The following is a 26,417-nucleotide window of genomic DNA, read 5'->3' as shown; positions in this document are numbered from 1 at the left end:
TATGCTATAAATACTGGTCTACACATCTGCCCCCGCTAGTAGAGTTTGAACTCCCTAAGTTTACAAGACAGTATCATCTTAAGCTCCAGAACCCAATGCTTAGAAGCTCCTATTAAATGATTACTAAATAAATACATGACAAAACACTCAATTGCTACTGATCCGAAATAGTATTAATTTTTCTCCAACTAGTGTAATTGGTAAAATCTATACAAATGTAACTTGAGTTCTGGCCTTTAGAGACCAATAAAATGAAATAAAAATACAAATTTGGGGCCAACATTGAGACTTAAGGAAATTACCATAAAGTAACATTTCATGGTGGTTCATAGTTTAGATATTTACCATTGTTGACTGAACATACTAAAGTCAATACTCTTTTATTCAACATATTAAATATGTTGTTTAACTCTGGTAACCACAGCTGTGACTTAGTTAACGATTTCAATAAATCCTACTTAAATAAGAGACAGGAAAAAAATTATGCAAATGAATTCTTATCTGCTTTTCTGCCCAAGGCATGTTTGATAACAGATAAAACACACTCAAACAGTCTCTACTTAATAGTCAGGAAACCATTAGAGATTTTATTTGGATCAAAATAAAATATAAAGAAGAAAAGTCTGTTATATTAACGAACAGTTTTATTTCAGAAAGAAATTACACATTAAAAGGGACAGGTAAAAGCTTACATTCACATATGAAAGTGAATCAAGAAAAGTCAATAGTTATTAATATACACATCGCATGATTAAAAAAGACAGTAACAGATAATGACAGACTTGCCTTGGATTCATCCACAAAATTATACCTTTTTCTTAAAAACAAAAAGGCATTATATTGGTCTTTAAGATAGCTCTTTAGAAATGAGTTGGTAATTCCAATGGACTTTAAATTTAAACCAATCACATCAGTTTCTATGTATCACATCCACATTTGTCAAAGCAGGATAGAAACCATTCAATTACACCTTGCAGCTAGACAGAATATCTTCCACTAATCTCTTGTAAACCCAGGCATCACCCTTAAGCCGCTGCCTCCGGATGCCCACCACATCAGGTTTTTGTAGCTGGCACACTTCTAGTTCAAACTGCATTGTCACTTTGCCAAAATCTGACTGTGTTTGACACTTCAGTGTATAGCTGTGAAAAACAAGATAAGATACCAGTTAGTAGGAGAATCATGACCATTTTGGATAATACAAGAGATTTCTAAGCTTCTAAAAGGCTGGTGGGGAAATGAGCCATTATTTCACATTAGGCAATGTATTACTGCTTATGGTTTCCAAAAGGCCTAGGTATGCTTTAGTGATAGAGTATGACTGGTGTTTTCCCAGAAGCTAAAGGAAAATCCAAGATAGAAAAGGATGAAAAGGCTTTACCAGAATTCTCCCTTGCTCCAAAGAAAAGCCCTTCTTTCATAGCTATGCATGCCATTCATGCTCAGGAAATCTGGCATTCTCCATGTAATCCTTTCGGCAGTATAATCCAGGAACATTAGGACATTTTCACAATGTTCCCAACAAAGCAAAGTACAAGGAAGATTAAAAATATTTTATGTAGTTGCACCTTGTTAGACAGTTCTTTCTTTCTTAAAAATGAAGCAGAAAAAGGGAAATTGCATGGTAATGGAGGGAGACGCTCATTGTTATACTAAATCACACATAAGAGGTTGCGAGGGGAATGGGTAAATAAACAAGGAGAGAAGTGAAATACAGTAGATGGGGTAGAGAGACAAGATGGGAGGGGAGGGGAGGGGGGATAGTAGAGGATAGGAAAGGGAGCAGAATACAACAGTTACTAATAGGGCATTATGTAAAAATGTGGATATGTAACAGATGTGATTCTGCAATCTGTATTTGGGGTAAAAATGGGAGTTCATAACCAACTTGAATCTAATGTATGAAACATGATATGTCAAAAGCTTTGTAATGTTTTGAACAACCAATAAAAAAAAAATGAAAAAAAAAATGAAGCAGAAGCCACTAACCCAACAGAACATGTATTTTAGAGGATTTTCTAATGGTAGTAAGAGGTAATGATCATTATAATACTTTATAGCAGAAAGGAAAGCAAAAGAAAATCTAAGGATATGATACATCCCCACAATTGAAACATAGAGCACTTATAGTTAGAACTGCCACGTTACCTGCCCTCACAGAAAGGCCCAGTTTAAGTGAAGCTTTAAATTCATCTTAAGAAATAGAAATTATCTTGGGGCTGGGGATGTGGCTCAGAGGTAGAGCGCTCGCCTAGCACGCATGAGGCACTAAGTTCAATCCTCAGCACCACATACAAATAAAATAAAGATATGTGTCCATCTATAACTAAAAAATAAATATTTAAAAAAAAGAAATGATCTTGAAAAGTTTACATAAAGTGAATTCGTATAAACAACACTATGTTTAAATTACATTGATTTTAGAGTTTTATCTAATTTCCAATAAAATCAAGGACTAATTTTAAATTTAGGTTCCCTAAATATTTAAAAGCTATAACTGGGCACTGCTTCGTTTTTTAATCTGTTATGTTTTATGAGGTTTCATAAATTATCATCATTCTTTGTCCTACTAGTTATGTTAGTCAAGTGTTTTGGGGAAGTTGCTTGATCACTTAAAAATAAGCAGTCAAACAAATAAAAATAAATAAAAAGTCAATATCAGAAATGCCAAAAGGAGCACCCTATAGTTAAGGTTCTTGATAAAAAGATGAAGCATAAAATATTTGGTTTAAAAGCAATTTATCCTAACTGGAAAAAGATAATAATGTAATATGACAGAGATTATAATATTACAACAATGAAAAAACTTTTCTTTCTACTTTGTCACAAAGATGTTGAAAAACAAAGAAAAACGAAAGGGTCAGGGAAGAAACCCATGTGGTTGCTCAGGAAGTTAGGAAGATAAAGTATTGATTAACATCAGATCACATGTTGAAGCAATGATCAACCAAAGCCTTGTGACAGAGACTCAGTCAGAAGTTCTGTATGAAATATGATATGTCAAGAACTTTGTAATGTTTTGAACAACTAATAAAAAAAGTAGTTCTGGAATCACAGATATGCCCCTAAGCATGAAGAGAACAGCGTAAGTTAGAGAGATGTGTTCTAAAGAGGCCAAAAGAAGAAAACCCAGGTTCACATTAGTAAAGTTTGTCAGCATTTGCAAACAGAAACAAGTAAAGCTATGTTTGGGAGAAAAAAATAAATAAAAAAAAACCAGTCTCTTAAAATCTTACTCTTTACTAACTATTCTATTTACACATTTTTGTTAAATCTTTTAACAGCTGTTTTATTTGGGATTGGAGTATCCCCCAAAGGATCATACTTTTTGAAGGCTTTGTCCACAATGCAGCAATATTCAGAGGTAATGGGGTTTGGGGAAGTGATTGAATCATGAGGGCTCCGAGGACAATTTCATGACATTATTAGGAGGCAGTAGAAACTATAGGAGGTGAGACCTGGATGGGAGTTAGTCTTTGGGGGTATGCCCTTGAAGACTACATCTTGTTCTCCTCTCTCTGTTTCCTGGCTTCCATGAGGTGAGTTATTTCCCTCTCCTGTGCCCTTCCCATGATATTCTGCCTTGCCTCAGGCCCAAAGCAATGGAGCCAGATGACCATGGACTGAAATGTGATCCTGTGAGCCAAATTTGTCTTGATGATGCAAAACAAATGCAGTGAATCTACTTAGTCACTTTAATAAAAACATTTTAGAGACATAAATTAGTGGAAATTGCTTAGAAATATGAAGATCTTGGATAAGCAGAAGAGGTCTGGCTGTTTGGACCATGAGACTCTCATCAAGGAGTCAGAGTACTCAAAAGCAAGAAAAAAGTTTAAGTTTAAAGTACTGAAAACCCAGTACTATGAGATAGCCCATCACAAAGATAAATTTTTTGATTTATTCAAAATGTCTAATTCATTTACATTAAAATTTATACACATTATAAAAATCTATAAATATTGTTGTAGAATAGAGAATCAAAGGAATACAGGATTTAAAAGGAAACTGGTAGTTCAGATATTCTCATTCCAAGATAAAAGTTTAACTTCAAAAGGGGTGCTTATGGGCTGGGGTTGTGGCTCTGCGGTAGAGCACTTGCCTAGCATGTGGAAGGCCCTGGGTTCGATCCTCAGCACCACATAAAAATAAATAAATAAAATAAAGGTATTGTGTCCAACTACAACTAAAAAATAAAATATATATATAAAAAGGGGAGAGAGTCAAGATGGCAACAGGGAAAGGCCCACGGAAGGGTCCAGTCTGAGAGAGAGGAGTCAGACAATGAAGTCAGGAATTACCAGGGAATTTTTTTAAAAAATATTTATGTTTTAGTTGTAGTTGGACACAATACCTTTATTTCACTTGTTATATTTGTATGTGGTGCTGAGGATTGAACCCAGGGTCTCGAACATGCGAGGCGAGCACTCTACCGCTGAGCCACAACCCCAGCCCTTACCAGGGAATTTTAACAAATTATGCTTAATGGGGCCTGCTCCGGCCATTCAAATTCGGCCGCTCCCTGTTAGAAGGACAAATTTTAACAGGTATTCTGAACTGATGATGACTTTCCTTACTCCATTCCAGCGGGAAATTAGAAAGGCACGGGAAACTGGGAAGATATTAGTAGCTTTCAACTTTCTCCAGTTTTTGGGAGGTCAATGATCAAGACCAGTGTGTTTGCATCCATGCGGTAATTCCATTTAAAACTATCAAAAAATTAAAAAATGCTTAAAAAAAAGGGGAGGTCCTTAATATCTCAAATAGAAGAGAATAAGTTATGAACAATGATACTACCATAAAAGCTTTTCAAAAAATAATGGGAAAAAAAATTTTTTAAATGGTAAGATGGGAAGAGAATCAACTCACATTCTTTAAAGTCTAATACAGAGTAATAAATGCAACAGTCTCTAATTTTGCTTCTTACCCCTTTTGTACATAGTCAACATGCTTCTTTGGAAGAATAGACATTATTTCATTCAAGAGTTGATCAGGATTCACTAATCTGGTTGTAGTCACATTATAGTGAAGCTATTAAAAAAAAAAAAAAAGGAACAAGAAGTAAACCTTTACATAAGCCCAAAGACCATCCTATCTGATGTAGAGACCCAAAATTCCTCAATATAACATCTTTTCAAGCAGAAATATTTCAAGAAAAATACTGAAACAATTGACAGCAAACTCGGTTAATTCTATTAAGATGGTGCTAGGGAAGCTTGGAGAAACAATGTTTATTAGGAACTTCATCCAAGTTATTCCACTCTATACTTCCATCTTACTCTCCTGCCAATTTCATCCTCCTCCCTCCTTTCCCGTCCCCCAAGGAGGTTTCACTGTTTCTGAGACTGACCTCAAATTTGCAGTCCTGTATCAGGATCCTCAATAGCCCATTCACCACCATGCCAGACCTAATCAATATTTTTTAAGACATAAATATTTAATAGCCTCAACTTACCTGTTTAAGCTGTACCTAATTCTACTTTCTCATATCAAGATAAAGACATTAATAGTCCTAAAATGTAAACTGTGGGAATATAAAACAAATGCCCTAGAAAGTTTGCTTGTATATAGTTGGATGTTTCTTTAATTCTTTCTGGAATATTCAAAGACTATAATAGGGGGCTGGGATTGTGGTTCAGCGGTAAAGTAGTCACCTAGCATGCGCAAGGCGCTGGGTTCGATCCTTAGCATCACATAAAAATAAAAACAAATAAAAATAAAGGTATTGTGTCCAACTATAACTAAAAAAATTTTTTTTTAAAGATTATTACAGAATTCTAGGAGCTGATTCTATGACAATTCAATAAGGAAATGAATATAATAGATACTCCTTTAAAAAAGTAATGTTATTTTTGTTCCTCATTGACTGAGATCATAATTCTAAGATATTCATTCATAATTGATATCCATATATCCACTTATTCAACAACTATTTACTAGAGTCAGGTGCAGTGGTGCACACCTAACAAGTAGGCAACTTAGCAAGACTGGGCTGGGATGTAGGTCTGGTAGAACATCCCTTGGTTCAATCCCTAGTACCACAAAAAAAAATAAATAAATAAGCAAACAACTATTTTTTGATATATTAGATACTTATCATATGATAGGCTCTGTTTACTAGGTATTGGAAAAGAACAAAAACCGCACATTCCTAATAGTTCTCTTACTGCCAAAATCATACTTTCTATGTCTTTTTGAGATTTGAGTTATTTTTATAAATAACAAAGTGCTGAGGTAGAAAAGAACCAGCTTCCTTAATTTTCAAAATTAAGACGTGTGGTATGTGCCCCAAAGAAAGAATGTAAATTTAAGGTAGAGTTTCCCATAGTGGGGTATAAATTATCACTGGAGATATCCAAGAAAACTCCAGAAAGCACATGGAAAAATATTTTTACTTTAATATTTACATATTTGTTTCAATCTGATCTGTAAAAATTAACAAAAACAAATAACAGTTTTCTTTTAAATAAATTTAAATTTTAAAAAAGATAGTTGTAAAACAATAAAATAAAATATTTTAAAAAAGAAAAAAACTATAAAAAATTTAAAAATAAAAATAAAAAAGATAGTTGGTTCGATTGTGTTAAGTTTACAAGCATATATAAATATAATGCCAAAGCATATTAATTGTACTTTTCAGATATGTACAGCTTATTATATGTCAATAATACCTATATAAATCTATTTTTTAAAAGAAAATCACCATAAACAAAATATCAGATCAAAAATAGTACAGAGGATATGTCAATAAACAAATGTTGTGAAGGCAAGTGTTAAATGGTTGGAGTTTGGGAACCTCAGCTTCAAATTACAAAGGGAATAAGCAGTTCAATCAGGATGGGACCATCTATCTCCTAGCTTCCAATCCAAGACTCATCATCAAACTAAATTAGTTCTGTTAAGATGGTAATATATCACACATTTCCAAATCACAATTTATTACTTTCGTAAAATAAAGAATAATCCTAATTTACCTCTTTAAATTTGAGATTTTTTAAAATAGATTGCTTCCTAAAAGTGGGCTTAACTGCATATGACTTGCTATCTTAAAAACTAAAATTAGGTAGGGTGCACACTTGTAATCCCAGTGGCTCAGGAGGCTGAGACAGCAGGATCAGCAAAATCGAGGCACTAAACAACTCAGTGAAACCCTGTCTCTAAATAAAATACAAAATATGGTTGGGGATGCAGTTCAATAGTTGAATGCCCCTGAGCTCAATCCCTGGTGAACCCCCCCAAAAAAAAAAAACTAATTGTTCTACTATTCTTAGAACCTTTCTATAAATTTATTTTTTTAATATAAGAAGTTAGTAGAAAAAATGAGATTTCCTAAAGCCAGTCCTTCAGGCCTTCAAAAACTTACAGCATTAAAAAGACTCAAAAATGCAAAGTTATATCAAGCTTCAGATCTTCGGTTTGTGCTAATTAAGACTGTGGTTCTGCTATACTGGGGTTAAAATGCTCAACAATGATAAAAATCCCTAACATTGGAATGATACGTTATACTAATAAAGCATTCCATGTGCAATGCCATATCCAATTGTACAGCTTGTTTGTACAGTTCAGCTCTATGAGGTTGCCAGGGTAGGCATTATCTCCAGATTACACAAATGAAGAAACTATAGAAATCAGGATAAAAGTACCTGTCCAAACTATACAATACAAAACTTGTGCTAGAACCCAGGTCTCCTGATCTCCAGTCTTCATGGTTTTTCTTCTACATGGGGGAAGTGCTCAGAGACTACCTGAAACACCAATTAACACCACAGCAGTTTCTTTTGAAAAATGCAGTGAGGTTCCAAACAATATACATAGGTAAAGTTTTAGAATATTACCTGTTAATATTTGATATCTGCTTAGCTTCTCAATAATACCTGTAGTTGGATAACTTTCTTTAATTTTACTTATTTCATGTTTTTCTTAATCCCAATGTTAGAATTTGAAATACTGCCTGTCTCCAAATAAAGAAATCTCAGAATAAAAGAATAAAATATGTATAGTGAATAAATAGCCATACATTACATAAAATTTCCCAGTGTACTATCAATTCAACAAGACAACAACCAATACTAATTGGCAAGTCCCATCTTCCATTTTGAGGCAGGGCATAAATGGGACCACAGAACATTTTCTTCACAAGCACCTTTCTGACCAACTGCTCAGCATTTTCCTAGACCATGCAAAATTACTCAAAGTCTTGGTACAAAAACTAAACACAGACCCAGTCCCCAAATCACAAGAACTATCATCCTTCCTTTGGGTCCCACCCTCTTGGAACTTATAGTTATTACAGCACTGAACCCAGGGTGTCAGAGTAGTGTTCTAGCTTGTTTTCAATGCCGCTCTATGGGTTCCTCAAGGGAATGAGCTGTGTCTTATTCATCCCTTTACCTCTTACTTCTTCCCTTCCACCCAATAGAAACACCATTCATTGGATGTTTGAATGAATGAATGCTCAGAGAGAATCCAAGAAAATAAGAAGCATTTTATATCTACTAACAGTTTATTTTTCCTTTCCTTCCCTACTAAATATATTGTTCATACTACTCACAGATTAACCCATTTTAAGGCAGACACTTCTATCAAAAAAGGATCCAAACCTCTTAGCCAGGCCCTTTAGGACCTCCTGGCCTTCCTTCCCAGCCTGTTCCTCATTATTTTCCTCATACACCTGACATTCAAAGTTTAAATCAACTTCTCACACATGCTAATATTTTGTGAGGGCCTGCCAAGGTACCTATGTTGCAGGGACTCTTCTATGTGCCAGAGATACAACAATTAAGCTCCAGCCCCCATCCTCAAGGCAGCTCTTCATTCCCCACGCCTCCCCCCCTCCATGTTGCCTCGGTGATTAATCCCTCCATCTGATCTTTAATATTTAAATTATAGTCATATGCTCTTTGAAAGAATTTATGTGATTTACCTCTACATTCTGAAAGTCCACTGCATAGGAAAATGCATATAGTAAGTGCTCCAAAATTCAGGGGAAAGAATAAGTAAATAAAAAACACCAATCAGTTCATTCAGTATTTTTCTTAAAAACAAACAATAACAGGGCTGGGGCTGGGGTTCAGTGGCAGAGCACTTGGCTAGCATGTATGAGACACTGGGTCCAATCCTTAACACCACATACAAAAATATGTAAAATAAAGGCATGCTGTCCATCTACAACTACAAAAAAATAAAACAAAAAAAGAATAACAACAAAGCAGTCATCTTCTGAAATCTATATTAGAGAATTCCAATATACTTACCTTTAGCCTTCTTGGCCCATCTTTGGCAGTGCCCTTCCTTTTGCTCCTGGTAAGTACAGTGATGACCTTATCCAACCCCCTTTCAAGGCTCCCAAACACTTTGGTTCCTTTTCTTTTTGGAGTATCCTCCATATGTGCCTGGTTAAGATCTAGTTCCACTGAGCGGCACCTTAAAAAAACAAAGTACAAGTAGCATTGGGCTCCCCGCCTGCTGGGCCCTTACAGGCCCTGTTGTGTCCCTTTACACACATTGGAGTGCCTCAACCAGGTATGCCTGGGCCAGATCATCTCATCCTCAGGGGGAACTAAAGCCATATCCCACTGGAGAGGAGTCAGTCCCCTCACCCCAAGCAAGTGCTAGTTGACAAAACTACACCCCCCCTTTTTAATAATGTCAAATATACTAAAAAATGGGAATAATAATACAACAAACACCTATATGTCCTCCTAGTTTCAACAACTGTTAGTATTTTATCACATTAGTTTTCTTTAATGTGTACAAATACATTAAATGTATGTGAATATTTGCTGAGATATCTGAAGATACCATGACACTTCACTCTGAAACATTTCAGTATACATTTCCATAAGAACATTGTCTTACATAACCACAATATCATTAGCACATCAAGAAAATTAGTAATAATTCTACAGGGTCATTTACACGTTCTAATCACTGTAACTGTCCACCAAAATGTATCATGCTATTAAAAAAAGTTATAAAAGACAGTGGCCCTTATTGTTGCAGAATATTTCATCCTACAGTGGTGGGTTTTCTTTGAAACACCCAGTTAGTATCTCTACTATCTGGGGGAAGCTATTGTGAGTAGATACCTATGCTCTACTGGCAGATGAGCAAGGAAAGATGGGCCTCAGAGAGGGAACTCTAGATAGCTGGAGGCAGGGCCATTGTCTTCCCATCTGTACTTTAAGAAACCGTGCCAGTCCCATTGCTAATCAGTTATAATTCCACTTCATGAAGAAGGCAGAGCCAACAGCTCTGATAATGGTCACAGACCATCATCTTGCAGACATTCCTATAGAGCATATATGTCATGATTCCCCTTAATTAGAGTTATCAAAGATAAAAAGAGAAATCTCATTACATATACCAAAAAAGCTCAGAGTCTGAAAAACTGAATACCTACCGCCTCTCAGGGCTAATGACACTTGTCATTAACTTGTCTCTTCCTGCTGAATTTCCTGATGTTTTAACTGGGGTTTCTTTTAGATACTGGTTTCTAGCTATTAGAAAAAACAAAAAACAAAAACCATACGTAGATGATGTACTATGGTTCCAAAATTTCTACCAATACTGTATATATTACCTATTGACTTGAAATATTGTTACTATTTACCCAATAATGTTAAAGACTCTAATTCTTAAGGTTTTTTTGTACTAGGGATTAAACACAGAGGTGCTTTCCACTAAGCTACAACCACAGTCTTAAACCCCAGTCTTTTTTGTTTTAAGACAGGGTCTCACTAAGTACCTAAGGCTGGCCTCAAACTTGAAATCCATCTGGCTCAGCCCACTGAACTGCTGGAATTACAGGTATACTGCCAATGCACGCAGCTCAATTTTTTAAAAAATATTTATATTTTAGTGGTAGTTGAATACAATGCTTTTTATTTTATTTATTTATTTTCATGTGGTGCTGAGGATCGAACCCAGGGCCTTGTACATGCTAGGTAAGCACTCTACCGCTGAGCTACAATCCCAGCCCCCCAGATCAAATTTTTAAAGGAAGTATATCCATGTGTTTTATAATAAAAACAAAATAATTTTGTCTTTGATGTGTGGTTCTTCTTTTCTTTTCTGCAAACTGAGGCCATGTATTTTATGATATTATTATGTTACACCTAAATAGATCATACAAATATAGATTTCATGATTAATGATTCTTCCTTCTATAAATAAAAATCAATTTATATTCATTCAAGGGCCCAAGTTTATGCCATAATTGATGTAGCATTATAAGGTGTTAATTCCATTCCCAGCCCTACTCAACTTCTGTTAGGCAAAGTGATCAGTCCCCTGAAAATGCTTGATAAAAATTATTAAAGAAATATGAGGGCTGGGGTTGTAGTTCAATGGTAGAGTATTTGCCTAGCACATGTAAGATACTGGGTTCAATCCTCAGCACCACATAAAAATAAATAAATTAAATAAACTTTAAAAAAAAAGAAATATGAGCTCCATTATTTTTTATATTTCCCAATTCCTGAATTTTGTGCTTTACTTTATTTAGGGTATTTGAATCTCAGATAGTTTGTATCAATTTTTCAGTAACAAATCTGGTTACTACTAAATAGTTAACTTTTCATTCATGATCTAAGAGTTTTATACCTTTTAGAAATAATATTTATTTTATAATAACAAAGATATGATATCAAGTTTTTCAAGAGAGATTGTAGGCTTGATTTTATTTATAAATATTAAGCTTTATTTTCTCTAGTTCCACAATAAGAAAATAAGAGCAATCAGAAGTACCCATGAAAATAATTTTCATCTTTGTGTCCTGAAAGTATCTGCTACTACACATAGCTGTCCTCTGAAAACTCTCACTGCAGGAGTCACAAAAATGAAATTAGTGTTTGTGTCAAAAATAACTCACAGCAAAAGTAAAATACACTAATGGAAGCTATCAATTATAGCTTCAGCCACTTTCCCTCTTAGGCAGCTCTTACATTTAAAGAAAAACAGCTAATAAAAGCTTTTTGACCAACACAATCTCACAGGGACAAGATATGTTTACTGATGACACTTCAAGATAATAAATTTCAAGCCATTCACATTTAAAAACCTTCAGTTACATAAAAAGTATCAATAATGGTAAAGATTATATTGTCAACAGGTTTTTTAAAAATCCACTAATAAAATAAGGTGAGCTAAGGTTCATCTTATTTCCCTGATCAATCTATGACTCATAAAGGACACTATAGTTATATTGAGAGAAATAACAGAGGAATGAGATACCTTATTGGAAAAAGATAAAATCATAGCAACGTTGGGATCCTACTACATGTATCTGTTATCACATTGAACCCTTGTAACACAGGAAACCAAACAAAAACACTCATCACACAAAACTGGCCTCACATTTTTTGGGACTTGAATTGATGAAATAAAAATGCCATTAACACAATAATGGGACTTCTAGCAAATAATCAAGCAAAGTCTTCCATAATATCTTTATGGATAATAGATTGACCACTGAAACTGGTTATCAACTCCATCAGCAAACTAGAAGCACAAAAAGCAGTTTAGCAGCAGTTCACAAGGCAATGTTTCAGAATTTGAGTTCCCAGGATTTTAAAATAAAACAAGGGAAGGTCGTGATTACTGGAAATAAGGCTAATAAAGCTTATGTATCATTTTTAAAAGAAACATGGACTGGCTCAAGGTAAATAAAATTCATTTAGGCCCTAATTTATTCCTTCATTTGGCAAATATGACCCTACTACATACTATGCGCAGCTATAATAAACATGACTGAGTCTGCTGTCATGACACTTACTACCTTATCTTGGTAAGACTGTCTTATCTTGTTTAATTTTCTTAGTAACCCTAGAAAATTGGGTTTTTGTCCTAAGTACCATATTTTAAGAGGATCATTGACAAAAGTAGAATATATCCAGCTGAGGCCAGTAACCAAAGGGTTAAGGGAAACCGTTTAAATAACTGGTAATATTTAAACTAAAGAGGAAACCAAGGGCAATGAGAGTTGTGATTACTAGACATAGACTTAGATACCTAGAGGGACATCACAGATTTACCCTATATACTGTGTTTGGCGAGTAATAACAACAGGAAAAACAGGACCAGAAACCAGATGTGGAGATCCAGATGAGTATCCAGAAGGGTTCTGCAGAGACTTTGGTTTGAGTCATTCTAAATGGGAATAACTAAGCAAGCAAGGTCTAAACCTGAATATATGACCTTAGGAAAATCACTTCAGCCCTCTGAGTCAGGCTTCTAAGATGTGAAAAAATGAGAGTTGGATTAGTCAAGCTCTAACTTGCTCTTTCAACTGTGCTACCCTATGATGCTATGATTCAATATTTTAAATGTGGGGAAAAAAACCCTCAGTATTATTTGAGAATTATTAGAAGTTAACTAATATGCTTTCATTTCAAATAATATAAATAGCATACAATAAGAAGCAACTTGACTTCTAGAAATTCCTGACAGCAATGCTAGTAATTTCTGACCTGATGATATGTTTAACACAGTAAGAACAATGAAATCTGAAACATTTTGATCATTGCCTAATTCACTTAGCACATACCTTTTGAGGGTGTAGTGTAATGATTTGGTGTTGTTAGTACTTCTCTTTTATGCTGGTTCTTATTAACTGGAGTCTTTGGTTCAGGAAATACAAAATATTCTTCATTCTTTACAGCAGATTGTGGAGTATATACATTCTCTTTGTTCTTTAATTTATTTGCAGATGACTTGCATAATACTGGAGTTAATGATTTAGACTCCAGACCATTTGATTCTGTCCAGTGCTTGGTAAACTGGAAAAAAAGAAAGTTACCAGACAAAGCACACTGAAAAAGAAAAGTCAATTTTTTTGCAGCATGCGTAAATCATTTCCAAAGTACCTTGCACTATTTTTATTAAAATTAAATACTACTTGGGTTCGAACCTCAGTACCACACATTTTAAACATCAGATACTATCAAAAGGTTGTTATCTCTGGTCCATTTGTGTACAATGTGTCAAAATGCATTGTACTGTAATATATAAAACTAATTAGAACAAATTTAAAAATTTTTTTTAAAAAGGTTATTATTGGCAATACCAGGAAATTTGAAAATATATATCCAGTTCTTTTTAATTCATGTAGATTATTTTATTTTAGTCTGTTCTACTGACAAGTAACATAGATCTATATACCAGGAAGGGAGGATTTAACCACTTAGCTACATGTAAATTATGTTTAAGTTTTTTTTTTTTAAAGGAAGAATATAGTGCTACAAAATGGAGTCATGGCTTTTCTTTTTTCTTTGGTACTGGGGACTGAACACAACCTTGTTCAATCCACTGAGCTACATACAGCCCAATCCCTTTTTAATTTTTATCTTGAGACAGGGGCTCATTAAGTTGCTGTGGCTGGCCTGAAACTTACAATTCTCCTCCCTCAGCCTCCTGAGTCACTAGAACTATAAGCATTCACCACCACACCTGGCTCAATCTTGGTTTTTTTAAACTTGATAATAATTGCCTTCCCTTTCATTAATATTCCAATAATCTCTCAATAATATTTTCAGTTGTTATTCAATAAATCTGCAGTCACACACTTGATCTCATCATGTTAGTCTAGGTGTTTTTATAATTGAGACCTGTTCTGCCTTAAATAGTAATAACAACTACTAACCTGTGGTGTTTGGGGAGTTGATAAATTGACTTCACACCATTCATAGTCTATTAGTCCAGCCACATAATTTTCATCACTTGTCACATCTTCCAAGCTCAGATTCTTTGACTATTGAATTAAAAGATAAAATAAATTAAGAGATAATAGCAACACTGTTTGATTTTTAAAACAGTATGTTCCAGGCACAGAGGAAGGTCCTGAAGCAGAAACAAACAAAAGACAGGAATTTGGATGAGCTCACCATCAAATACAAAAACAACAAGTCAAAAGTTTTTATTTTAATTTTCAGGAGACTCTCACTCCCAAACAATGTGTCTTAGAACATTCTTTTTTTTTTTTTTTTTCCAGAGTAGAAATTAGAAGTTTATTAAAGGACAGCAGAAAAGACTTCTCCCAAGAAGGAGACCCAAGAGGTGGAATCCGTGGAAGTGCGGTTGTCTCCCCTTTTTATAGTTCTTTCAAAGATGGAATGTAGGTGGGAAGGCCCGAGGGGTGGGACACAGGTGGGCCAAAGAAGTAGTCTGAGCCGAAGGACTTCATTAACACTTCTTTGAGACGGGCTATCTTCAAATCTGCTGGGGGCTGTTCATTAACACTTCTTTGAGGTGGACTTTGGCCTAGGGCCTTTTCGGACTTCATTAACATTCCATGAGTTGTCCTGCGTTTCCTGGAATCATTCTCAGCATGGCCTCAATTTTAGATTTCACTCGGTATTAGACCCGATTTACCTAACTGCACTTTTCACTCGGTATTAGACCCGATTTACCTAACTTTAAATCTGGTTTCCTTCCTCCCTCTAATTTGGGAACTCCTTACTGCTGTAAGGAAGGGGGGCAAAGAAGATGTTTCTGGCTGTCTTAGAACATTCTTAAGTTATATGGCATACTACTTACTTAGCTATCAGTATCACACAATCACTACAATATCAGACAACTTGTTTGTAAATTAACAAATTAAAAGCTTTGACAAAGCAGAAGATGGAAAGGAAATGACTTTTGAAACTCAGGTGTTTTACATAAAAACATACAGAACATTAATTATTTCTACCAGGAGTAAATTAGTCTTATGAAACATCTCCCACAGACATGATACTTGGGGTTCTGTGCTAACACTTTCATCAGCATCTAACATATTCTCCCTCATTCTTTCCCCTTTATAAACAAAGGATATACCACATTCACCCTAAAGTCTAAGAGTATGGAGTATTATTGTATTTTTTTTAATTTCTCCCTCCTTCCTTTTCCTTCATCATGCTAATCTGGCCAAGTAAGTTTACCTGAATTTATTACACTTCATCCTTCTTTTCTAGACCCACTGCCATTACTCCAGGACAAAGCTTATACCTGAACTATGCAGACAATGTGGCTTTGCTAACTATCTTTCCATTCCCACCCTTTCAACCAGGTGACAGAGTTCTACAGAATTGCCCAATTAGAACTGGCTGCATGTAATGCAAAGATGAGGAAAATATTAAAGTTAAGTCTAGGCTCAGTGGGGGAAAGTTCAGTATTGTATAAATGGTGGCCGTCATGGGTCCTGCAATAGGTAATAACTAAACACATACCATCCCTGACTGAACAATTCTATATATCACAGGTAAATTTTTCAAAATCATAGTCTTATCTCTTCCTTGCTCAAAAATCAATGGTTCCTGAGCTGGGGTTGTGGCTGAGTGGTAAAGTGCTTGCCTAGCATGTGTGAGAAACTAGATTCGATCCTCAGTACCACATAAAAAATAAATAAATAAAGATCCATCAACAACTTAAATGAAAGAAAAACCTTTATATTAAAAAAAAAAAGTTGATGGTTCTCAATTACCTATTGTACAAAGTCTAAAACTCTGACATGCTCTCTACATTCTAGCTCTTCCCCACCCTTCCAACTTTCTTGTTCTCTCATTCTTACTTTTCCCCTACTTGAACTTTTGATTTTAAGCAAACAAGCCTAGTTACTGTCAACAGAATACATTAAGCATTATGATGTGCCTAAGCTTTTGCTAATTCTATTTATCTTATCCTGATTACCATGCTCCTTCTTTTCCTTTTTTTTTTTAACTCAGCTGAGTCAAAGTGAGTCCAGTTTCAAACTCATTTTCATGGTTTCACAAAACTTCTCATGGTTATCACTCCTGCTCTCAAAATCCCCTACAGCATAACTTTAGCCACTTACCTGGCAACCGTCTGGCCCTATAATATAGTGTGACAGATAGTCAGACAGATAGATCAATCATACCTCAACTTGACTGTTAAAAAGCAGGTATCGCACTTTATATAGATTTATTTCCCAAGATCTAGCATGGGGCCTGAAATGCTAACAATGCTGATGATGGTGTGATCTTTTATGAATCTTGGATCAGACTGTATTATTGTTTCACTGAATATGCCATAGTTCAGAATTTTTGAGGAAAAGGGTGATTTTTATTAAAGGAGAAAATAGTACAAATAGATCATGTGGCTTGCTTCAAGGCTCAATGATTTGAATAAAGATCAGAAGAAGACCCAAAGTGTACATCCACACGAATGGGGTCCTAATTAGAATAAGATGTACATGCTTGGACAACTATATCAAAATGGATTCTACTGTCATATATACTAAAGAAAAATTAAATAAATAAAACGAAAACCAAAAAAAAAAAAAAAAGACCCCAAATTTGATTTCAATTTCACATCTTGCCATTAAAATGTCTATCTATGGTTAAAAGAGAATAAAATCATGGTATTTGCAGGTATATGGGTGGAGTTGGAGAATATCATGCTAAGTGAAGTAAGCCAATCCCAAAAAACCAAAGGCTGAATGTTTTCTGGGATATGTGGATGCTGATCCATAATGAGGGTCAGGGGAAGCCTGGAAGAAATGGAGGGACTTTAGATAGGGCAAAAAGGAGGGAGGGAAAGTGAGAGAGCATTGGGGTAGAAAAGATGGTAGAATGAGATGAACATCAATACCCTAAGTACACGTATGAAGACATGAATGGTGTGATTCTACTTTGTGTATAACCAGAGACATGAAAAATTGTGCTCTATATGTGTACTATGAATTGAAATGCATTCTGCTGACATGTATAATAAATTAGAATAAATAAATAAATTTTTTAAAAAAAAACTTCTATCTGCGGGGCTAGGGCTGTAGAAATGTTTGCCTGGCATGTGTGAGGCACTTGGTTCGATCCTTAGCACCACATAAAAACAAACAAAAGGCATGCTATCCATCTACAACTACAGACAGACAGACAGACAGACACACACACACACACACACGTCTATTTGCTATAAAAATTGACTCAATGACTAACCCAATAATAAAATTATTAGAAAAATGTTCATTATAGGGTAAATGGAAGATAAGAGTAAATATCTTCCCATATATTTTTCACTTGAATACTTTACAAATCATGTTAAGTGTCTCAACTGAGATCATGCCAAGTCAGATATAAGAAAATCCAATGACTCAGGAAAATGTCTCAGACAACTTAACCGTGTTATAAATTTTAAAATTTAGCTAAGTGATTATCCTAAGTAGAGAGGAATCTAATACCTTTCTGCAATTACCTAATCAGATGCAAAGCTCATGATTTTGTATCCTCCTGGACCTAAATGAGTCTGTGACAGAAGGATGATAGGTTGATTCATGGAGTCCACACACAAAAGATCTGTCTAGGCATGGGGTATTCACCAACCCAATAAATTCCAAAAATAGCTAGAACACCATCCTAGGAATAAGATTATCTCACTTCAAAGATCTCTTTATATTACAGCCACTTGCACTATACTTTTAGTTCTGCATTTGGTCAAGAGACCAATTACAGGAGCTGGAGTTGTAGCTCAGTGGTAGAGGATATGTGAGGCACTGAGTTCAGTTCTCAGCACCACATGTAAATAAATAAAGGTCCATTGACAACTAAAAATATATTAAAAAAAAAAGACCAACTACAGAGTGAAGCAGAGAAGCAAATTAGGTCTGGTTGAAACATACGACACAATCATGTAGCACATGATTGACAAGGGCCATATATACCTTGTATTCACAGATCTTTAAAATTGTTTCCTACAATTCAATTACATATCCTCTAAAAGACTTGTGTGTGCATAAATTATATAAACAAGTACACTAGAAAAGATTGGAAAGACAGTAAAATATTAGCTATGTCATCTAAACATAGTAGGTTTACAAGTCAATTCTATTTTCCTTTTAGCTAATCTATTTCTACAATAAGTATGAGTTGCTTTTGTGAGTAAAAAGGGTAGAGGGAGAAGGTTTGCAAAAAGCCACATTAACATTCAAACTTTAAGAATTCAAATTCAGGGGCTGGAGTTATGGCTCAATGGTAGATGCTTGCCTAGCATGTGTGAGGCACTGGGTTCAATTCTTAGCACCTCATATAAATAAATAAATTTTTTAAAAAAGGTCCATTGACAACTAAAAACTTTTTTAAAAAAATTCAAATTCAAAACTTCCTATTTTCCTCTTGAAAATGTTTATGTCATAAAATATTTATCTTTGGCTCCTTGACATCAGAGTTGTAGTACATGGCAAGACTAACAAGCATCCACATGAGAGGTTCTAGCATTTACCTTTGGGGTGGCATTAGCAGGTCCACAGGAAAAAGGAAGCCGTAAACGAACCGGCTTTCCCCGAGCCTTCTTGGCCAGAAGAAGAAGATAAGTGGCTGTGAGGTGATCATATTGCCACTGGAGGAAAAAGAAATCAAGCTGTTTACATGACTAAAATTATTTGTTAATGTTCTATTTAAAACATTATTAATATCTCCTAAAACACTATTAATTTTTTTCTCAATGATCTAGACATTCAGGATTTTAAAAGTCAACAGCTTTACAAAGGCATATAACGACAAATAGCAATCCTTTATATCACACCTCTAGACTCTTATAATTTTCACTTCACAGGAAGAACAATTTCTAAACACGTAGCTATTTTTTCTGCCATTAATTCTAAATTTCTAAATTAACTGCTTATATAGTTTTAAGCTTTTTCAGCTTCAGATATTATCCATAGATTTCCTAATATGGAAAATAAGAAGTTAGCTGCACTATAAGACATTCCCTTCCATACACAAGTCTCTGAATCCTCCTATTGTAATTTTATCATAATTTTTAGTTGGATTAATATTTACATTATGAGTATACAAATATTATTCATAACTAAGTAGGGATAATTTTCTAAATATTTAATTGGTACACAGACACCAACCAATCAGAAAAGAGGCCAAGCAGTGACCAGGGTACCCAAGGACTCCTGCCATAACAATTACTAACCTTTTAATTGTGGGATGTAGGGAAAGTAGTGCCTAGGTGTGTAAGAAAGGTAACAGGGAGCATACTTGTGGTACTGCTTTTATACCCATCAGAATATAAAGACTCTAGTATTTTTTTTAAAGTTGTATTTGGACAGAATACCTTTATTTTATTTATTTTTATGTGGTGCTGAGGATCGAACCCAGCACCTCACACATGCTAGGCGAGCACTCTACCACTGAGCCATAACCCGAGGCCCAAGACGCTAGTATTTTAACAATCAATATGGCCATATGAAGTATCAGCCCAGAAGCTAAACTACATAGGGTGCATAGGGTGCTATGGTTTGTTTCTTCTTTTCACAAAACTTTGTTTTTTCTGTAGTTAAAGAGTCCATTGTTCAAATTTAACCAGGAGTTTCAACACTAAAGACTTCCTCTCAATATGTTCACAGCACATCTACTAACCTGTCTCCTCCCTTCTGGAAACATTCTACCCAAAAACTGCATTTCATGTTCTACCCTGAACTGGCTTCTTACTCAGCCTACCACCTGTCAATCTAGGAATACTTTTCACCACTATCCTAAGATGCACCCCCACTTTTCTAGGTCATAAGTATTCCTCTTTCTTGGTTTACACTCTTGTTTTGATGAAACCCATTCTTTAGTAACTTTGAGGGTACCAGAGAGATAAACTTTTTAAGATCTTGCATGTCAGATACATGAAAGCATCATTCTAACCTCATACTTGATTCTGGTTTGACCAATTATAGAATTCTAGGTTGCTAATAATTTTCATGGTTTTAAAGATATTAGGGACCCCTTCAATCTAATATATCTACTGAAAAATCTAGTCTTTCATATCCCCAAGTCTCTTGCTTTGTCTCTGAAAACCTGTTAGATCTCTTTTTCCCCAGCTTTCTGAAAGTTCACTAGAAAAGAAAAGGCCTGGTATAGACCTATTTTCCTCCACTATGGCAAGCCCTAGTTAATCCCCACTTCACCCTTGGAAATTTTATACTTTAGTTCTGAAATAGTTCTTTGATGGTTTCTTCCCGTTTCCTTCTGTTTTATCTTCCTGCAACTTCTATTGTTTATATATTGGACATTTCTTACTCTTTCTCTTCTATTTTTGTATCTCTTTGTTTTTAGGTTCTACATTATGACTTAATTTTCAAACATTTCTACTGCAGTTTTCACTTCTGTGGGCATAGTTCAGATTTGCAAAAACTGTCACTTGAAAGTTGCTTTTTTTAGTTATCTTTTTCCTATTTCAAGAATAAAACAGCTTCTCACATTTCTGAAAATATTGTCATTTTTAAGACAATTTTTCCCATTCCCTGTTTTATGTCTTTTCTGATTATCTTTACTTTTCTTTTCATCTTCCTCCTACCTACCTCACTCCATTTATTTTGATTTCTGACTTTCATGTTAGAGGTTTTCCTCAAATGTCTGTTGATCTTTGGTTATCTGTCTCTATTTAAAAGTGAAGAATTATATTACACGGCTGATTAGCGCCTCAATGGGTAGGACGAGTGCTGTTGAGGGCTTTTCTCTAAGGTGAACAAACAAGAACCTGAACACATAACCACTGGTAAGTAAGTCTTTCCTCCTGGATGTTTCCTAGAGATAAATCTTACAATATTTTCATCACCCTCATTGAAAATAAGATAAAATCCTGGTTTCAGCATTCTCAGAGTTGAATAGGGAAAGGGTTTAGAGACGGCAGTTTGCTGCTCAATATAAAAACTTTATGTGTCCATGCATCTGTTTTAGAATGGTTGATCACCCCCACTTGAGCTATGTCCGGTTCAAGAGGTAAAAATCCCCAACCTTGTTGCAGGGGGTACTTGGGTGAGGAATAAGTGGCTGCATGCAGCACAAAATACAGAAAGAGATCTAGGGTCCACACTGCTCCTAATATAGACTTTCAATCAATCTGCTTCCAGTCTTTCTCACCTCCTTGACTTCAGAGGTTCCGGGTACTTCTGGTTCCTGAACCTTTCTGGAACTCCTGGGCACTAATCAATTTGCTTGTTGCCTTTTCCCACTTCAGGCACTGAGCTTTCCACTTTCCCTAAAATGTTTAATCAGTTACCATTTATCTATTTTTTAACTTTGAAAATTTTATTGACATCCCTTAGTCTCCTCTTTCATTATCTTTGTCCTTGTTTTTTTTTTAATATTTCTTCAGTTATACACGGACACAATATCCTTATTTTGTTTATTTATTTTTATGTGGTGCTGAGGATCGAACCCAGCACCTCACATGTGCGAGACACACACTCTACCACTGAGCCACAACCCCAGCCCTGTCCTTGTGAGTTTTTTGCTCCTTTTTTAAAAATCCCTTTTTGTTGCTTTAGTGAGTATTCAGGATGTGGCAGGTGGAAACATATCTCCTCAATCCACCACTTTTAGTTGAAACTTTCTAAATAATGTACTCGTAAGACAGAAGGCTCTGCAAACAACAGTGTTAAATTTTAACAGTATTGAATTTTTTTTTTAATGTTAATGCAGGTTTTTAATTTTTGTGTACTGGGGATAAAACCCAGGGGCACTCTATGGGCTGAGCTATAGCCCCAGTACTTTTTAATTATTCTTTTTTCATTTATTTTTGAGACAGACCCTACCAAGCTATCCAAGCTGCCCTTGACCTTGCTATCCTCCTCCTGCCTCAGCCCCTAAGGTGATGGGATTATAGGTGTGTGCCACCATAAATGGTCAGTACTGAGTATTTAATGCTGTGGCATTCCCTCACAAAGTACATGACTTAAAGAAGTCAACTACCAACTGTTTTTATTAATAAATTTTATCATTTAATATTTTAAATGGCCCCAATCATAGTATATGCTCTGAAATTTACAAGATGGCCCAACCAATCTAGTGGGTAAAGTATAAGACACAATGACAAATTATTGTAGAATGTTACCTTTCATCCAGATAAGGCAGAGGGAAAGAAGAACAGAAAAGACTTCATGGAGAAGATACCTGGGAATTGCGTGACAACTAAATAGTTACAATCACCCTCAACTTTCCCACAACTACATTAAAGATTTTTTCCCATATCCCACATCTATTGTGTCCTGTGTGCTAGTCAACTTTTTTTGAAAGAGACGCTGCAAATTGATTACAGATAATGGATGAGAAAAAAGCGGTCACTTTCTTATCAGCAATGGCCTAACTTTATCAAGGCACTGGATGTTTCATCACTGAACCACATCACCAGCCCTTTTTCATTTTGAGAGAGGGGCTTGCTGAGTTGCTTAGGGCCTCACTAAATTGCTGAGGCTGGCTTGGAACTTGTGATCCTCCTGCCTCAACCCTCTGAGCCACTGGGATTTCAGGTGTGTGCCACCACAACCCAGATAGATGGGTTTTCCCTAAACATGCCTAGGAGATACACAACCATTCTCTATACTCCCTTTTCCCTCAGTTAAAAAAAAAAACAAAACTTTTTATAAACTTCTTTAGCAGAGCCACTGTATACTTCCCATTTTGATAAATGCACAAGGGAGTTCTGTGTTCAATAACAGATAAATCAACACATTAGTTATGCTTTCAGGTGATGTCAATCCACAAGCCTAACACAACTAACGTCTCCCTTACCTTTTAGGCAGTTCCCTCTTTTGAAAGTCAAATGTATAAAGGTGATACTTTACCCTATTAGAAAGAAGTTTCCATTTCTAGAAAATTAAAACATTTTTTAAACCATCAATTAAATGTTAAATAAGTTCATAGGCACCTGGCTAAAGAAGCAGGGTTAGATAAATTGAGGAGTAGCCCTCTACCCCTCACCTAACCCTCTTCCTGAGACCCTCAATCTTTAAACATAAGGGTGTTTGCATCACAGAAGTGAGGGAAGGGATCTGTCTTGGTCTGAACATGTTCTCACATGCACACATGACAGTCAGTGAACTTCCCTTTTCAGATAACTGGCTGCTCCCACATTCCAGAGCCACCTGCTGCTGAAGGAATGGGGGAAAGTAAGGAGAGTAGTAAGTGGAAAGCTCAGGCACCAGTGTTAAGAATCCCAGTGGGGCTCAAAATCATGAGTCACAGAAGATTCTGACTACTGCATATAAAAAGCAGTTCAGAAGTGCTCACATACATAATATAAAGTGAGAGTACTGCAAGAGATGGATATTTGGGAATAATATTTCTCTGTATTTACACAAAGATCAGCAGTACCAGACCAGCATGGATCACAATGTATCACTTTCTCTGTGTCCTGTCTAATAAGCCCCAAAAGTAAAGGCAGAGCTTCCAAGATGCCACAATTATAATAGGCCATACCTAATCTCAAATTTGGTTTCCTCAGGACTCTTCACATTAGAAAATACCTAAAACTAATATGAATTCTCTGATATTACTTAGACTAGGGACCTGAGCTTTAGTATTACTAACTTCTGATCTAGATAATTCTTTATTATAAAGGACTGTACTGTGCATTATAGGGTGTTCAGCAACATCTCTGGCCTCTACCCACTAATTAATTAATTAATTAGGCCTCTACCCACACACCCCAGCTCTTATAACTAAGAATGTCTTCAAATATTGACAAATACCCCCGAGGAGGGCAAAAATCACTCCTGATTAAGAAAGACTGACTTAGACCAACATTCCTAAGTTTTAATGTACATGTGAATCACTTGGGAATTTTATTAAAATATAGATTCTGATTCAGTAGGTCTATGCAGGGGCCTGAGATTCTGCATTTCTAACAAGCACCCTAGGGGTACTGATGTTGCTGGTCCTAGATAGCACTTTGAATAGTAAAAAACTAAAACAGGGTTTCTTAACTCCTAGCTGCACAATGCAATAATATGAGAAGCTTTTTTAAAATTCCACTGCCTAGGTCATACCCCACACCAACTGAGGTATAACCTCTGGGGGTGGGACTTGCAAATCAGAATTCTTTTTTAAAGATGCCAGATGATGCCAATATACAGCTGAGGTTGAGAATATCTGACCTACAGGGAGCAGCCTGTATCCTAGTCATCCCTACAACTGGACATGAGAATAAACATATATTTAAAAATATAAATAAAAATATAGGGACTGGGGTTGAAGCTCAGTGGTACAGCACTTGTCTAGCACGTGAAAAGCACTGGTTTCAATCCTTAGCACCACAGGGTAAAAAAAAACAAATAAATAAAGGTTTTTTTGTGTCCATCTACAACCTAAAAATCTTTTTTAAAAAAGAATAAAAATATATTGCAGGCTCAATATCAGTCATATTTAACTTTCAGAATAATTGAGATTTTTTTTTTACATTTATTTTTCAATTGTAGTTGGACACAACACCTTTATTTTATTTATTTATTTATTTATTTTTATGTGGTGCTGAGGATTGAACTCAGGGCCTCGAATCTGCTGAGCAAGTGCTCTACCACTGAACCACAACACCAACCCAAAAAGATCTTTGGAGAGATATACCAACAGAAAATAATCTTTAATATGCTTCATTAGCATTTTCTACACCAGAAGTAAGGAAAGCAATTAATTCATGTTTTACTTTTAAGTTTGGAATATAGAGATTTTATGATAAAGGATACCATGTAATTTTTTTTTTTCTTTTTTGGCAGTACTAGAGATTGAACCCAGGAGCACTCTACAACTGAGCTACATCCCTAGCCATTCTTACTTTTTATTTTGAGAAAGAGTCTTGATAAGTTATTCAGGCTGGCTTCAAATTTTTGATCCTCTAGAGCATTAATCTCCAGGATATATAAAAACCTCAAAAAACACCACCAAAATAAATAATCCAATCAATAAATGGGCAAAGGAACTGAACACACACTTCACAGAATATAATCAATCAACAAACATATGAAAAAATGTTCAACATCTCTAGCAATTAGAGAAATGTGAATCAAAACTACATTGAGATCCCATCTCACTCCAGTCAGAATGGAAAGCATCAAAAATATAAGCAACAATAAATATCGGCAAGGATGTGAGCAAAAAAGCATACTCATACGTTGCTGATGGGACTACAGATTGGTGCAACCACTGTGGAAAGCAGTATGCAGATTCCTCAGAAAACTTGGAATGACACCACCATTTGACCCAACTATCCCATTCCTTGGTTTATACCCAAAGGACTTAAAATCAGCAAACTACAGTGTCACAGACATATCAATATTTATAGCAACTTAATTCACAATAGCTAAACTATGGAACCAACCTAGATGCCCTTCAACAGATGAATAGATAAAGAAACTGTGGTATATACACACAATGAAATATTACTCAGCCTTAAAGAATGAAAGTATGATATTTGCTAGTAAATGGATGGAATTGGAGAATATTATGCTGAGCAAAATAAGTCAATCCCAAAGAAGCAAAGGCCAAATGTTTTCTCTTATATACGAATGCTAATTCATAATAAGGTGGAGGATAAAGGTATTTTAGACTAGACAGAGAGGACTGAAGGGAGGAGAGGAGAGGCTTGGGAGTAGGAATGATAGAATGAATCAGACATTATTACCCCATGTGCATATATGATTACATGACCTGTAT

At 35.4% G+C, this 26,417-nt stretch overlaps 1 protein-coding gene across 2 annotated transcripts in view; it reads right to left on the bottom strand.

The window, feature by feature from the left end:
* Positions 1-560: 560 nt before the first annotated feature.
* Positions 561-26,417, bottom strand: part of Melk (maternal embryonic leucine zipper kinase) — an 81,868-nt gene continuing 56,011 nt past the window's right edge. Inside the window, exons 12-18 of one of the 2 annotated variants that reach the window (XM_040286048.2) lie at positions 19,213-19,329; positions 14,642-14,749; positions 13,547-13,778; positions 10,403-10,499; positions 9,255-9,423; positions 4,928-5,031; positions 561-1,142 (exon numbers count right to left, since the gene is read on the bottom strand). In XM_040286048.2, the coding sequence (XP_040141982.2) occupies positions 965-1,142; positions 4,928-5,031; positions 9,255-9,423; positions 10,403-10,499; positions 13,547-13,778; positions 14,642-14,749; positions 19,213-19,329 (1,005 nt within the window). In that variant the 3' untranslated portion in view covers positions 561-964. The remainder of the gene's footprint in view (positions 1,143-4,927; positions 5,032-9,254; positions 9,424-10,402; positions 10,500-13,546; positions 13,779-14,641; positions 14,750-19,212; positions 19,330-26,417) is intronic. The other variant, XM_040286050.2, reaches the window with a different exon arrangement.

The sequence above is a fragment of the Ictidomys tridecemlineatus genome, chromosome 4 (assembly GCF_052094955.1).
Source record: "Ictidomys tridecemlineatus isolate mIctTri1 chromosome 4, mIctTri1.hap1, whole genome shotgun sequence".
NCBI classification, from domain to species: domain Eukaryota; kingdom Metazoa; phylum Chordata; class Mammalia; order Rodentia; family Sciuridae; genus Ictidomys; species Ictidomys tridecemlineatus.
Note: the sequence above shows the minus strand (reverse complement) of the source record. Positions and strands in the feature narration are given on the sequence as shown.